General features: G+C 40.7%; 1 protein-coding gene across 12 annotated transcripts in view; it reads right to left on the minus strand.

The window, feature by feature from the left end:
- Positions 1 to 14,226, minus strand: part of CKAP5 (cytoskeleton associated protein 5) — a 58,529-nt gene that overhangs the window by 25,323 nt on the left and 18,980 nt on the right. For all 12 annotated transcript variants that reach the window (XM_083455270.1, XM_083455261.1, XM_083455265.1 and 9 more), the window contains exons 6-23: positions 13,837 to 13,969; positions 13,319 to 13,422; positions 12,579 to 12,692; positions 12,109 to 12,213; positions 11,621 to 11,710; positions 11,371 to 11,535; positions 10,201 to 10,329; positions 9,312 to 9,488; positions 8,559 to 8,672; positions 7,601 to 7,711; positions 6,449 to 6,541; positions 6,022 to 6,207; positions 4,558 to 4,652; positions 3,391 to 3,448; positions 3,183 to 3,308; positions 2,856 to 2,995; positions 2,492 to 2,666; positions 146 to 259 (exon numbers count right to left, since the gene is read on the minus strand). In XM_083455270.1, the coding sequence (XP_083311396.1) occupies positions 146 to 259; positions 2,492 to 2,666; positions 2,856 to 2,995; positions 3,183 to 3,308; positions 3,391 to 3,448; positions 4,558 to 4,652; positions 6,022 to 6,207; positions 6,449 to 6,541; positions 7,601 to 7,711; positions 8,559 to 8,672; positions 9,312 to 9,488; positions 10,201 to 10,329; positions 11,371 to 11,535; positions 11,621 to 11,710; positions 12,109 to 12,213; positions 12,579 to 12,692; positions 13,319 to 13,422; positions 13,837 to 13,969 (2,229 nt within the window). The remainder of the gene's footprint in view (positions 1 to 145; positions 260 to 2,491; positions 2,667 to 2,855; positions 2,996 to 3,182; positions 3,309 to 3,390; positions 3,449 to 4,557; positions 4,653 to 6,021; positions 6,208 to 6,448; positions 6,542 to 7,600; positions 7,712 to 8,558; positions 8,673 to 9,311; positions 9,489 to 10,200; positions 10,330 to 11,370; positions 11,536 to 11,620; positions 11,711 to 12,108; positions 12,214 to 12,578; positions 12,693 to 13,318; positions 13,423 to 13,836; positions 13,970 to 14,226) is intronic.

Here is a 14,226-nt window from a genome sequence, read left to right on the forward strand (position 1 = left end):
GAGGAGGAGGAGGACAGTAACTTTAATAAGGGACAGTGGTATATGTCAGTGTTAAATGAGGTCATATTCAAACAAGAAACAAGGTGATTTTGGTCTCAAATAGCCTTCATTCCTACAGGCTGTACTGAGAAATATGTGAGTCTACCTTACTGTCTCCAAGAATTGTGACGATGGGAATGCCCAGGTTTTTCACATGCTGCTTGATATTTGGGCCCATAGCAGTAGCAAGTTGTTGAAGGATGGTCAGGGTTTGCTGCACCTGGAAACAGAAAAAACACATGAACTTTAACTCTGAAATTGACTTAGTCTACCTGCTCTGGCCATTTTAATGATCCAGTGTGTCATATCTCTCTTTTTCAGAAGCTTGTGAAGCAGTACGTTCTGACTTGTAGATAATAAAATGTTGCATTGTGGAGTGCTACTATTCACATTCCCAGTGACAACATTAAATCCCTTCTCTTGATTTTCTGTGATGAATCAGTATTCTGTGGATACTTTGGATGCTCCGTCCTCATTCAGCTGATTTGGGGGTTCAATCCCCTTTGTGATTCCCCCCCCCCCCAAATTATTGCAGTTATGCAAACCCTGAGGTTCCAACATTTTCCTCTTGCATGCAGGTTGTGGTGTTTTTTTTGTGTGTTTTTTTGCTATGTAAACACTTCTAGTCTAAACATCAGAAAAAGAGGAAATTGGAAATGTTGATGTATGTTTACTTTCCTGGGTGTCAATCCTATCTATTGTGTTCTCTCTCTCTCTCTCTCTCTCTCTCTCTGACACACATAGAGGGGGAATGACGTTTTCCTGGGATTCTTAACTGAAGTGTTACTAGCAGAAGGGTGCTTAGATTACTCCAGGGCTTTATGTCATTCATGATTTGCCCAAGGCTGTGGAGCTCTGATCACCAAGATTTTTAGGTTTTAAAGAGAGGTAGGACCATATCTCTTGCTCTCTCTGTGAACTGTTTTTCTCCTTGGATGACTATATAGGAGAAAGAGGGAACTGAGGAATCTAAAGCCATGTAGGTCTGCCACATCCTAAATTATTTGAAGTGAGGTGAACAAGGGACCTTTGGAACTTTAAGGTTTTAAGCCATTTGGTGATCCCATGCTGGTCAAATGACTGGATAGTACAGGTACCCTTACAATAAAAGCCAGCAGAATTGTGAATCTATATAGAAATACAGTGGTACCTCGAGTTACAAACACCTCAGGTTACAAACTCCACTAACCTGGAAGAGTTACCTCGAGTTGAGAACTTTGCCTCAGGATGAGAACGGAAATCGTGTGCCGGCGGCGCAGCGGCAGCAAGAGGCCCCATTAGCAAAAGCCCACCTCTAGTTAAGAACAGTTTCAGGTTAAGAACAGACCTCTGGAACGAATTAAGTTCGTAACTAGAGGTACCACTGTAGGTTTTTTCTGATAAGTTGAGGGATACTGGTTCCAATCGAGCATTGCGGAATGGTTAGCATTCCCTCTATTTATTGCCTTCAAGCTCCCCCCCCCCCGCACTGTCTGTGTGTGTGTGTGTGTGTGTGTGTGTGTGTGTTCACAACAGTAAAACACAGAGTTCAGGTACTTTCTCACAAGTATTCTTTCTTAATTGTTGCCTCCGTCAGCCTCTCTCCAATTAAAGCAGGGAGCTATGCAATTCAGGGTCCTTAAAGACAGGTCACTTTAAAAACCAGCAACGATCATATCATAGGGTGGTGAGCCCATTCTGGCTTCCCCAAAGACTGATTTAAGAGTAAGGCCTATTCCAAGCAAGTACAAAACCAAGCAGTCTAGGCAGTTTCTTGCATATGGAACTTGGTTGCAAACAGATGCCTGTTTAGACAGACTTACTGTTGTTGTTGTTTTTGATAGATAAGAAGCAGAAAAAGTAACAAAATAATTAAATTACTGTCCACACACTGGAAAACAGCTGTGTATACATGGAAAACGGCATGTGCAACTGTAGGGAAAGCTACAAACACACATATTTTATGGGCATTTATAATCAAAGGAGTGTTGTAATTTAAATTTGCATTTGTTTCAAATCACAGAACCATGATCATCTGTAGTGGGCTTTCAGGACAAACAGAAGCACCATTAACAGGGAGTTATGAAATCTGCCCAGCTGTGCTTTGGAGCATGTGCAACAAAGGGATTAACAAAGCTCAATTGTACTAATGTTGTGCTTTCAGTAGTATAGTGCATTTCCTCTGCTTTGACAGAAACAGAGCAGGTTCTCTGAGGTGCACAGAGTATATTTATAGCTGTACCATTTCCACTGCTCGTGCCAAAAGAACATCCACATCAATAGACAAACTAGCAATTGTAGAACTCTAGAGCTCCTTATTGTAGGAAAGGGATTAAACTGCATTAAAATGTCATACTAGATAACACTGTCGTTTCAACCCTCCATGAAGATTTAAATGAAACTGGTATTCATAACTGAAAGATGACAGACTACAAAAAGTTTATTTTCAATTCTACAACTTAACATAACCTACCAGGATTTTATTGGAATCATTAAGACGACTCTTCAGCGCAGGTGCAAGTTCGCCTATGTTTGGCTGTATGAATTTGGCTTCATTAATTATGCTTGCTACTTCATCCAGACCCTCCTTTCGGATTTTCCAGTTTTTATCACCAATCTTAGACACTAATTCAGATGTGATCTTATCACTAAAAAGAAGAGGAAGAGTTAGCACCTCAGATTATAGTTTCTGTTAAGATGAAATACACTATGAGTATCTTAGCAGGGCACACAGAGAATACAAATTTACAACATAGCTTACAGATGAGTAACTATAAATTTGCATGTTGAAGTTGTAGCTTTAAAAATTGTCCTCGGCATGCCAAAGCCATACAAACCTGATATCAGTTCTTGGCAAGAGATCCACAACATCGTTTCCTGCATCCTCTTGTTCATCTCCTTCCTCCCCATCATCTCCACTGCCAGCCACGTGTCTGGTATTGCCTCGAGTTGGAGCAGGTGTTGTTTGTCCTTGCATCTGAAAAGTCAAATGAGAATGCATATTTGGGGGGTGGGTGTCAGCAGTGGTTAGACAGTCACATCATCTTGGTTCACATGCTTGCACAACACTGTATCTTAACTGAAAGTCGCACAAGCTAAGGCTCCTAAACTGGTGCAATAAGCTGCTGAATACAATCATTTGCTGCACTTCGGAAGAAGCTTACTTTTTCAAACTCAGCATCTATTTGGGAAAGAAGAGCAGGTTTCTCATCCTCAAAGAACATCCGCAAGGGGGGCCCCACGTACAGATACATGACACCTAATAAGGTAATTGCAGATGTTCTCACCGCCTGTCAAATAGGAAAAAGAAAGGCTCAATTTCAACCATTCAGACTGTGTTTGGAACTAAAGTATGAAGAGAAGTTTACTCACAGGATTTGTAGCGGCAAGAGCAGTCTTAACGTTGCTGATAAAAGCCTTTACATTCAATCTGGGGAGAGGGGGAGACACAGAGATTAGCTGAAAGCAGCACAACAATGCATATAAAGTAGCAAGACACGGGACAGCTATTTGTTTGCTTTGGAACAATCTGTAAGAAGCATCTCTAGTTTTCTGTTCAGCTCTCATTTACACAATGTACTTTGTTTTCACAATGGGATTGAAATTCAAATGGTACCTACAAGAAAATGCATTTAATAATCCTGAGAACTGAACTAGTTTCATTTTTCTGAGGCAGGTGGTTTGAAGCTTCCTTGCTGAGAATTTGCACATTATACAGGAAACGTAGGACAGGGGAAATAGTGGGTAAACAGGCCCAATGTATTTAGTTTTTAGTGAAAGACTAGATGTCAGTCCAACTAAAGAATGGAAGGTAGGGCAAGGGGCGAAAAACAACCTCTTTCCTGTTCCAACTTTCTTTCAGAGTTGGAACAACTACATTGCCTCACCTTACTGTCACTACTTGTCAAAGGCTAGATGTCAAGAATCAGAAAGAGAAAGTTATTGGCCATGTGTCTTTTCTGACCATCATTTGACTATTATTGCCCATCTTAAATCTCTCTAGATAAGCCTGTAGTTTCTCTGACCCAGGTAAGTCTTTAACTGAATTACAGGAACCAACCAGAAATTCTTTAACTATTGAAACTTAATAAACCATGGGGTAATGATGGAGTCTTCAAACATTAAAGGGAATCACACAGGTTCTCCTTAAGCCTGAATTTAAGATTATTTTTTTACAAAATAATGATATTATACCAGATTAATGGTATATAACACCAACAAGAATATCCTAGTGACTGCTGGAAATGCCAGGAAAACAAGAATTATCACATGGGGGATGCAAAGACACATTTCAGCCAGACAAATATACTCAAAACAAGTCTGGTGAAGGATGTGGTCTAGGGAGAGGGTGTGTGGCAGGGGGAGAGTCCAGAGGACCAGATGGAGAAACTGGGACAGCCATATTCAGCTCCCAGCCCTGAGGTTCTCCACCCATTTTAGGTGGTTCTCGATGATACAATAACTGACTGTAGTGCTTCATCTATGAGTCAAATGGCTCCTCTATATTAAAGCTCTTTATTCTAGTATTTTGAAACTTACCCAGAAAACCCAAACTCTTTAATTGCATTTGAAAGCCAATTCAAGGTTTCCGATTGGTTCTTTGGATTCTTCTGAGAAAAGGCCATTGACATTACCTAGAATGAAAACGTAAGACTTTACCCACCTCCACAAATCAGGAACATGCAACCTTCTAAAATAGACATGATACCTATGGGTGCAGTGACACTTACAGAGATTGCAAACAGCACCTAAGAGGCACTCCACTCCCTTCTACTGGATTTTTTAAAGCCTTAAAAAGAAAATTAGCCAAATGACAAGATCTCTACTTCCTGTACCTGCCATTGCTCAGCTGGGCAGTGGGCTGGAAGAATCTGAAGCAGTGACCTCTTCCCAGGGCTTTATCCTCTGGTGATAACAAACCTGGCCCCCACCTCCGCACCACCCTGTCCCTCCAACCTGGTGATCTGGCTTGTTGCTGCCCATGCTTTGCAAAAAGGCTTTTTGGGGGAGTCAGAGGAAGCAGCATGGGGCAGTTCTGTTGCTAACAAGGTATCTGCTACTGCACATGGCAAGCAGAAGCCTTTTGTTTTGTGTACAGGGAATGTGACGGTGGTGGATAAACAGAGCAATCTAGGTCTACCCATGAACCAGTCATTTTGAGGCTAGCCATACTCCTGCAGCAACCATTTTGTAATGGCACCTTTGACAGTTTCACCTAAGCCGCCCATGAGACAAAAAAGGTTGGAAGGCAGTTTATGGCACATGGCCACACACACTTGTTGCAATTATCTTAAGCACATAGGAAGTGCCTGTTGGATGAGGCCAATGGCTCATCTAGGCCGGCATTCTTTTCCCACAGTGGCCGAACAGCTGCCTGTGGGAAACCAGCAAGTAGGATTCTGAGCTCAAGAGCACTTTCCCCTCCTGTGGTATCAGCAACTTGCTCCCAGTAATTCAGCCTCAAAAGGAGGACAATGTAAAACTGAGGAGCAAAAAGCTTCTGTTAACATTGCATGAAGAGAGCTTTGATTAAATTACTGCTTTTGAAAATACAGTGGTGCCTCGCAAGACGAAAAGAATCCATTCCGTGAGTCTCTTCGTCTAGCGGTTTTTTTGTCTTGCGAAGCAAGCCCATTAGCGGATTAGCGCTATTAGCGGCTATTAAAGGCTTAAGGGATTAGCGGATTAGCTGCTAAAAGGCTATTAGCAGCTTAGTGCCTTAGAAAAAGGGGGTGAGGAGCGGAAAAAAAACACCCCAGGAATCGCAAGACATTTTCGTCTTGCGAAGCAAGCCCATAGCAAATTCGTTTTGCGAAGCACCTCCCAAACGGAAAACCCTTTCGTCTAGCGGGTTTTCCGTCTTGCGAGGCATTCGTCTTGCGGGGCACCACTGTACAGCTAGAACTCATGCAGCCACAAGAATATGGCAGTAAGACTAATTAAAATAAATGACCAATAAACATGTAAAAACTGGTTTCATACTGTTGTTAGCCTTCCACATACCTGTTCAGCAGTCCAAGGCAGCTGACATGCTTCCGCTATTGCTGTCAGCGCTTCTTTTGCATTGTTCCCACATTTCACATCACCAATCTTATCCACAAGACCATCCAGCACAATCTGTGCAGACGTTTTGGAGAAGGTTCCCTTCTGAGCAATCAAAGCAACTATGTGAAGTTTTATCTGCATCACCTGCGTAGGAAAAATAAAGGATGTGAATGTAGCTTCAGCCCATGCCTCGTAGCTTTGGCTGTATGTACCCAGGTCTGATTTGGTTGATTCAGCATACTATTCTGAAGAGAATAGTTCTCAACGTTTTCCTAAACACCAATGTAATTTTGCTGGACTTCAGTTGCTATAAAAGATTACAGTAGTTAATGCTACAGCTTTTCCTAGCAGTAGCTGCATTAATAGCACAACAGTGTTGCTTTACCTGAAAGTTGGTCTCTTTCCATCCAGGTTTCTTGGCCAACATCCTTACCAGAGCCTGGCAAGGCATTTCAGTTCTATCCATCAGCTCAACAGCCTTAAAGAGTAGGAGAAGATAATTAATTCTAGAAAATGCAAAACATTATACAATCCAGCGCTCATTAGGGAACTCTTTTTCAAGTTATAGTCAGGCCTCCATTTAGCATCCACAGAATCTGTTATCTTAACAACAGATGTATCTATTATTCCCTTCATTGTAGGAAGAGTTTTCAATTTTAAAAGTTTCACATGAAAATTATCAAAAGCAGCTTCTCTGTTTTGGAGATTTTGAATTCTAAGCCAGGTTTTGGTTAAATATCCTTCCCCATTCCCCTTGTTATCTTAAGGAAAGGGAAAGTCAAAATGACTTTGAAACACACATAATGTATATGCTGACTGAGATGAAGACTGTATCAAATCTTCACCATACAACCCCATCCCTTTGGTCCCATCTTTGTAAAGTTAACAGTGTGGGCTGGTTTAAAGGTTTCATGAACAGGTGAGGTGTGTGTTCCACAGCTATCAAGGGGAGAACATAGGATAGCAAGATATTACCAAGGGTGGGCAGGGGAGAGAGGAAGATAATGATTGTTGGGACTCCCATCATCCTTAGCCAATGTGACCAATGGGCAGGAATGATGGGACCAACATCATATGGTGATTCAAAACTGGTTGCCCTAAACCCTTCATAAGCACTTGCTGGACTGCAGAAGCAAGAAATACTCAGCCTCAAGAGGAAATAACACACCAAAACAGAACAATAATGTAACTGTTTTTTAAATAGCCTAAGCAAAGGTGTGGGGGAAGAAGCAATTCACAGCTCTCCATCAGTGAAGCTACAAGACTAGCTAATGAATTTGAAGAGGATGTTTGATAGAGGGGGAAATGCAATTTCCCAGAAATAGTGTTCTAGCTTCAAAAAAGATGTCTGCATGTCCCGTCAGAACAAACTCTGCATTTAGTAAAGAAAGGGATAGTCCAGAAGGTTATGAAGCATAGTATGATGCCCAAGGGTTCCTGTGGACTTCAAAAACTATGAACAGGTGGTGGTGTTTACAGCTCAAGAGACCACTTCTCTGATTCAGGCTAACTTCCAAAAAACCACACTCTTGATTACCTTTTGAAATTCTTCCATGCAAGCAAGCCTTTCTTTCCAGTTGCCACTGTCTAGCTGCTGTAGGCAAGCAGCTGGTAGGACAGCTGAAGCCTTCTCTTCACATACCTCTATCTGCAAACAGAAAGAGAAAAGGAAAAATTCTTATTTTGGTAGCTTATTCTTGTGCTGCAGCATATTTTATATAGCCAAGGGACCTAAATTAAAAAGAAAACCATACCCATGAGAGCACTTGTACAAAATGGTGCAATAATTAACACTACACTGAACTGTACTTGTGGTGCACAAACTTTAGGTTTGTGCCTTGCAGGACTGCTATAAAACATCTGATGCTTTCCCTTTTATTTGGGCCAAGAATAGCCAAGCCATTTCACATCCGTGGTAGGCAGATGCATAAACTACAAGACTGCTTTTAAAATGTCCTAAAACTGGTGTCCACACAAATGGCTAGAACATTTCAACTGATCCTGAATACTACTACTATGTAATTTAGCAAACAATTCCCATTCTGGCCTTCTCTAAGCCCTTTATGTTCTCTCCCCCTTTCTTCTTCAGTATGTTCATAAGCCCACTGATCTTTAGATGCAGAACAGAAGTATTATACCTGGCTTAAAAAAAAAAAGGCTGCCCTTGCTAATTTTGTGACTTACTCTAGGGAAATACCACTTTGTTTAGACCTAACAGTGACTCAAATAATGTGAACATTATTTTGTACCAAATCAAACCTCTTTGTCTATCCAGCTCTGTGCTGTCAGTCTACACTGACTGACAACAGCTCTCCAGAAGCCTTTTCCCAGTCCTATCTGGGGAGATGCCATTAGGGACTGAACCCAGGACCTTCTGCATGCAAATCAGACACTCTACGACTGAGCTTTGACCCTTTACAGGGGGGAAAAAATGAACAGGTATTTTTTAAAAAACAGCATTTTACACTGAATTTTAACACAGATGAAGCACCCACCGAGAGTTCTGGCTCAAATATCTCCTTTACTTCAGATCCTTTCTTGCCTTTTGTTCCAGTACTTCCTGCCCCACCAGCTGCAGCTTGTTTACCCTTCTTGGGTGGGCCACCAGACTACACAGGAAGAAAGCAGCAGGTTAAGTCAGTTAAAGTTCTGAATCAACTTAAGCAAAGATTAGATTGAAGCTTTAAAATGATGACCACGCCAGCTGTTGGGATGAGGGTAGGAAATTGAGTGAAAAATAAATTTTTAAAAAAAAGGGATTCTCATTTTCCAGACTGCCTTTTCTCAAAAGACTAGCATCTGTCTACATCACATTTCTGGTTTTCCCATATACTCAGCCATCGAAATGTTATGTTTTATGCTGATGGCATATCAACACAACTAAGTTATGCGTGACAATAGGCACCAACTGGAATAATTAACTTTCCTTGGGACTGTATTCAAAGATGCATTTGGATACTTCATTTGGTGCAAAATTCAATAGCTATAGTTTCCCTTTTTTGTACCAAAACAAATTCTATTTTGATGACAATTCAAAGTGTCAGTTATTACCCTTAAATATCCTAAATAGTTTACATCAATACTTATTAAAGGGCAGTCAGTTGTAGCTCCCAATATCGAGCATTCCCTTCCCCTGGGAAAAACATCTGGCCAATGCAGCTTATGTACTTTCTCATTGTGAACATGAAATTAGTTCTTTATATTAACATAGGTCTACTCAAAATTTAAACTGATTAAGTTTCCCTTACCTTAGCCGCAGGTGCCTTTTTCTGTGCACCAGATTTTGTATCTTTTGTATCTTTGTCCCCTGCAGCCCCTGAAAGAGCTGGAGCCTTCCCAGCAACAGGTTTGCTCTCTTTTCTGTCGGTTCCTCCACTGGCTCTACTACCACCAGCCAGCTCCACTTTTTCAGCAGACTCTTTAATCTAGTGGACAGAATCAGAAGACCAAAGGAGTTACAATAAATCTTCAGTATGTAACCATTAAGGCCCCCAAGAATCACTTATGATGCTTCTTATGAATGCTAACACATTTTGTTTCTTTGAGGTGTTATCTGTATAATCATAATCATCATCATCATCATCATCATCATCTCTTATTTGAAACCCACCCATCTGACTGGTTTGCCCCAGCCACTCTTAAAGCAAATAGAGGAATCAAAGAAGCTTAGTGAATAATGGGAGTCTCAGAGGTAAGGAACTTTTTTATATGAACGGCCACTTAGCAACAGGAAAACTCAACAGAATGGAAAAGAAAAGACTTTGACTGCCTTCTTGAAAGCTTCCTTCAGGCAGAGGTGGCAAATTCTGCACTGGGAACAAGAAGTCCACAGACATGGAGGCACAGCTCCTTTAAGTCTAACCACCTCTTTCCCCTTCATTCCTAAAGAAGCTCCTTCCCCATCACTATGTACTGCTTGTCTCTTGCTGGGAAAGGCTCAGGATTGAAGGGGTGGAGGCCCCAGAGCATGACTTTGCCATGGGCCACATGAAAGTTGGTTACAAGCCGAAATGCAGCACACGGACTGTGGAGGTTCCCCACCAGTGGCCTAAAGCCCATGTACAGGCCTTCCCCAATGCTGTTATCTTTAGAAACTACCAAAGCCTGATGATTCAGTGTCAAAACAGTGAGACTTACCCGGTCTAGTTTTAGTTTGTCCACATCTGTTAGGAAAGGATTCACTGCTTTCTCACCTGCCACCTTCAGGGCAGTACCCAGGGCTTCAAATGCAGCATCTCTAACTTCTGGAGCCGAATCATTAATATGCTGTAGCAAAAACACAAGACCTGAGGAGTTTGCCAACTAGATTTCCCATTCACACTATTATTATTTATTACATTTCTTCATTTTTTTATTTTGCCCAAGGTAACCCAAAATGACTTACAAACAAACAAAAAGGAAAAAAAAGGGGGGGAACCAATCCTACACTGAACCAAGGGGGGAAAGATACATTAAAAAATCGTACCCACTTCTAAAAGGCCACATGTAGTTAAAGGTCAAAGGTCTGTTATAGAGAAAAGTTCTGCCTGGCACCAGTCAAGCCTCCAGACCTCAAATTACAACTGCATAGCCTGGGTTGGTTCATATGACGAGAGGTGGTCCTTGGGGTACTGAGCCACATACAGCTTTATAGGTCAAGAGCAGCCCTTTGAATTAGGCCCAAAAACCAATTGATAGCAAGTGCAGTCAGGCCAGGATTGGTGTTATATGCTCAAGCTGTTTTGCTTTGGTGAGCACTCGGTTGCTAAATTTTGCACCAGCTGAAGCTTCTGAACTATCTTCAAAGGCAGCCCTACATATAACATATTGCAGTAATTTAACAAACAAAAAAATGGATGATGCTCCACCACTGATTATTATTATTATTGAGCATTGCAGCAAAAGGACAGAAATTATTAACTGCATTGATTCTTACAATTTGTCTTAAGCCCTGGATTTTTCTTGTAAACATGAACAATGTGTAAGGCCTTTTCATAGTAAACCGAGCACAAAAAAGCAATTGTGTTAAGGGCTACAAAGCTTATTTGGCTTTCCTCCCTTTGGAGAGCTACTGCTCTCATACCGGTCTCATCTCTCTTCAGGGTCCCTTCCAACTCTACAATTCTATGATTCTATTATCTCCTTTCTTCTCCAGAGTTAAGGCAAGCTGCCTGCTCTCTTACCTGGTTGAAATAAAATTCTTCTATGAAACACTTCATGATTGCTGTGCATCCCAGCACAAGAATCACTACAGAAATACTCTCCAGTTCCACATACTACTTTCAGCTGAATACAGACCTCTACAATGCTAAGAACTTCTTTTTTTACCTTGAGAAGTGCGGCACAGAAGGGTTTCAGCATGCTCTTAGAAAGGACAGTAGAATTGCAGTGACGAAAGCTTCTTGCGATGAAGAGGGATGTCTGTTGCTTGATGGTTGGGTTTTTGTTATCCATCACAGCCAATATATCCTCACTTAGATTTTGTAACGTGGTCTAGAATGGTTGGTTAAAGGATTTTAGTTCTGGCGAAACCATGGTCTGCCAAATTTGTTTAAAATACTACTAGCCATGCACTTACAGTCAGGAAGATTGCATCAATGGCTTCTTGCAATGCTTGTACGACCTGAGGCTTTTTCTCCTTGAACTTCTCTAAGATAGTTGGGACAACCTATAAAAATTGTTACCAAGGTATTAAGAAGTTGAAATTAATGTTTGATTTCCCACTGTGCTCTAGGAGAGTGCACAATAAGGAAACTCCTGTTTGCCCCATACACAGAAAAACAAACACACTGAACTTGTACTACTTCAAGGAACACTGTGCGAGTAGCCTATTCAAGATAGCCCTTTAAAATAAGGTTAAATATTAAGAAGAGCTCTTATTTTTCCTTTTTAAAAGGAAGGGGGGAAAGCGAGATAGGAAGCCTTCCTGTAGATGCTCTTTTTCATCACGCTTTGTTAGAAGTTTAACAGAAGAGTTTCATATTCAAGCAGCAGGAGCCAGTAACAGCCCAGTGCTCACCTCAGATATTCTATTCTGCAGATAATAGTTGTATTCTGCATACTTACATGACCTGCATACTGTCCAAATTTCTTCCTGAGACCAGTAGCCAGTCCAGCAAGGCATTTGGCAGCCAAAGCAACCAACATTACATTGGTATCCTTTCCAACAACCTGTGGGGGAAGAGGAACATTACAATCCAATAGTCTGAGATCTCAGATTATTTGGATGGGATGTCTAAACAAGCAGCAGCAGTGTACCTCTGCAAACTCAGGAGAACCATACTAGACACTGCATTTCCCCACCCAACCCCTTATTCCACCTATATAAATTGCACTCCGACGTTTTGAATGTCAGATTTCTATTCCCATTCCAGCAATTCAAACACTGTCACAAGATCAAATCAATCCCATGAATGAATTTTATAATCACACTCTGTGTTAACCAATGAATTATCAAACCTGTTTTTAAATACAGTAATAGTGATGCCACATATTTGGCTTGGAAAGGACTATTTGGGTATTAGAGAGGTCCTTGCCTTTTTAAGAGCTTTCACCAAGTCTGCATAGTCTCCAGCTTCAAGTTTGGGATTTTTAACTAGCACTTCCACTGCTTCCAAAGCTTCTTTTCTCTCCTGCCATTTTTTGGCCTCCTGCAATGCAAAACATAAAAATTATATGTACCTTGGTCTTCAGAAATTGTTGCAAATCCTGTAAGATTAACCAGAACACTTGCAGACAGAGCCTTCTTCAGCCTTGCAGACAGAGCCTTCTTCAGCCATTTGTTTATTACACTGACAGTATAGATTTTTCTATGTGTGTTGAGGGAAAACTTTTACTACCAGCAGACATAGACCCAAATAGATGTGCACTGTTTCTGGAAAAACATGTAGCCTTATATATACAACATGATTTATGTCTATATATATGCATTATTGGACATGATGCACTTTTGTGCTGAGGCAGCATCTCTGTGTACAGGAGAAGCACTTTCACACACTTGTAGAAACCCAAGATAAACTGAAGCACTTTTATTATTTTCATTCAATGACAGCTCAGGAGTTCCCATCAAATACTTTAATGTCCCTGGACATGAAGCCATTTTAATTAAGACTGCTGAAAAATGAAGCTGTTTTGTAGATACATAGAACATGACAGTTAATTGTGCAAGAAAATGGGGAAGATAGTTTAGTGTCTATGGTTCAGAAAAAGATTATTCATTTGTGTATTTATTATTAAGGTTACAGAAGGAATAATGGTTAACTGAATCACCACTTACAATTTTGTCATAGAAATCTTTAGGAAGTTTGGAGAGAATTTCAACAGCTTCCAGAAGTTCATAGGCATCCACCTGTGGAACAGCCTCATCACCATCATCTCCTCCTATTGAAAGAATTGTTAGTATATATAGCCTGACACTGTTATTATATATATTTTATCCTCCGCCTTCTTCTCTGACAAGACTCAATATAGCTTAAAGATGATTAAACATTAATAGAATTTAAAAAAAAATGTTTAAAATATATGTTATAATATGTTCTAAATACGTTTAAAACATACAAATAATTTCAATAAAAACAGCATGGCACTAGTCCATGATGGGCTAATTATGTCACCATTTTTACTTTATTATATGTAAAATAATAAGATGCAGCAGAGTATTAACTCTGCAATCAATGACTTTTCCTAGAGATTGATGTGCATCAACATTTTATGCCAGCTTATGTTTTTTGACCACCTTCATCTGACTCTTAGTCAGCAAAGTTATCTACTGTGAAGTCCCAAGTCAACAGTTACCTCCATCTGCATCTCCACCAGCTGCCTGTTGCTGCTCAAACTTTGCTTTCATTTCTTGCTGGGAGCGAAGGAACCGTGACTGCTTGGGAGCTGATACCGGTAGTTTGACCCATTCTTCTTCCAGTTCTTTTAACTGCAAGAATCAAAAAACGAAATGTCCTACTGATATGTGTGCATTCCCTTGTCACAAGTAAAACAGTTCCTTAAGCTTGCCATACTCCTGAGCTACTGTAGGAAAGCTAGAGCAGAAGATCATTAACATCTCTTCATTACCTAGGTTCAATTTAACTGCTTTTTCACCAAATTAAATTCAGGGAAATTAATTAGTGTGCAGCGGACTCTAAAAACTCTGTCTTAAGGGGAGGGGATTCACAGCAGTATACTTTCACT

This window comes from Podarcis tiliguerta (assembly GCF_965153285.1).
Source record: "Podarcis tiliguerta genome assembly, chromosome: 1".
NCBI classification, from domain to species: Eukaryota; Metazoa; Chordata; class Lepidosauria; order Squamata; family Lacertidae; genus Podarcis; species Podarcis tiliguerta.